The sequence below is a fragment of the Olea europaea genome, unplaced genomic scaffold (genome assembly GCF_002742605.1).
Source record: "Olea europaea var. sylvestris unplaced genomic scaffold, O_europaea_v1 scaffold35470, whole genome shotgun sequence".
NCBI lineage: Eukaryota > Viridiplantae > Streptophyta > Magnoliopsida > Lamiales > Oleaceae > Olea > Olea europaea.
In genome coordinates this window covers 1-1160 of record NW_019254632.1, presented here as the reverse complement: position 1 = coordinate 1160, position 1160 = coordinate 1, and the positions used below count along the sequence as shown (strand labels likewise).

At 36.8% G+C, this 1160-nt stretch overlaps 1 protein-coding gene across 1 annotated transcript; it reads left to right on the top strand.

Moving 5' to 3' along the window:
• Positions 1-446: 446 nt before the first annotated feature.
• LOC111386403 (plant cysteine oxidase 5-like) lies at positions 447-1154 on the top strand (the record flags this gene model as incomplete). The annotated part of the gene is made up of 2 exons (XM_023010855.1): positions 447-629; positions 774-1154. Coding segments are annotated over 2 exons (450 nt in total), but the record flags the coding sequence as incomplete, so codon positions are not given.
• Between the last annotated feature and the right edge of the window lie 6 nt (positions 1155-1160).

Genomic DNA, 1160 nt, shown 5'->3' with positions numbered 1-1160 from the left:
AACAAGAAACGAACATTACACGATTTTTATTTTTGATATGTAGTGCATTGTTGTAGTTTTATGATAAAAACTTTGACTGATGCTGAACTCAGCTACATAATCATATTCGAGTCTCATACTATCTGTCCAGAATCTCTGATTATCATCCTGACAGAAAATGTGTCAAGGCAATATTCAATACTATTTAAGTTTATGAAGTGATTTCTTGGAAAGAAGATTCGGGCTGTGCTTCTTGCTGGCTGCTGATATTCATGCATATTTCTGACCTTCTAGTTTTGGCAGAAGTCTGTATCTAATATTTTCCCCTTCATTTATCATGAAATATTTAGCTAAAGGCCACATTATCTATTGATAATGCTTTACCATTTTACACCTTTTGTTTGTTTTTGATTGTCTGACATTCTTATTCTTAGTTCTATATTCAGTCCTTGATTTGCTAGCAATAATGTCCGTTAACATTGTATTTTCTTTTGGTCTCAGACAAAATCAAGCCTGCTGATGTAGGTCTTGAGCAAGAAGAAAAACAAGTTCGTGGGTGGAAAGATTCCTCGAATGAACGCAATGGTGGGGGGCGTCGATCACTGCCGCCAATCAAATACCTGCACCTGCATGAATGTGATAGCTTCTCTGTAAGTATCTTCTCATTGGTTCATTACATTTTTTATAATCTTTGCTTGCGGTCAACATGATTTTGATTATGGTGGTGGTTTATGTGCAATTTCTGTTTTTGAAACTATATAATCGTATAATTGAGAGAAAAATATTTCCTGCAGATGGGAATATTTTGCATGCCACCTTCATCTATCCTTCCTCTTCACAATCATCCTGGGATGACAGTGTTTGGTAAGCTGCTATATGGTTCATTACATGTAAAATCCTACGACTGGATTGACATACCTGAGCCATCTGACCCATCTCAAGGTGAGCTGTTAAATGTTATTCAGCTATTGGTGTATTCTCTCTTCCTCGTGTTTGAGGTAAATTTGCCTAATTTAAAGTTCTCTATATTCGTGTCTCCTCCAACACCCTGTCTCACATAGGTAGGAGCTTTGTGAGTGGTTTACAAGGATATTAGGTAGCTTTAGCTATTGTCCAAATTCATGTTTCTGAAGGTAGTAATCTTCTCTGTGTTGTCTTGGTTGGTGCTAACCACTCAGATG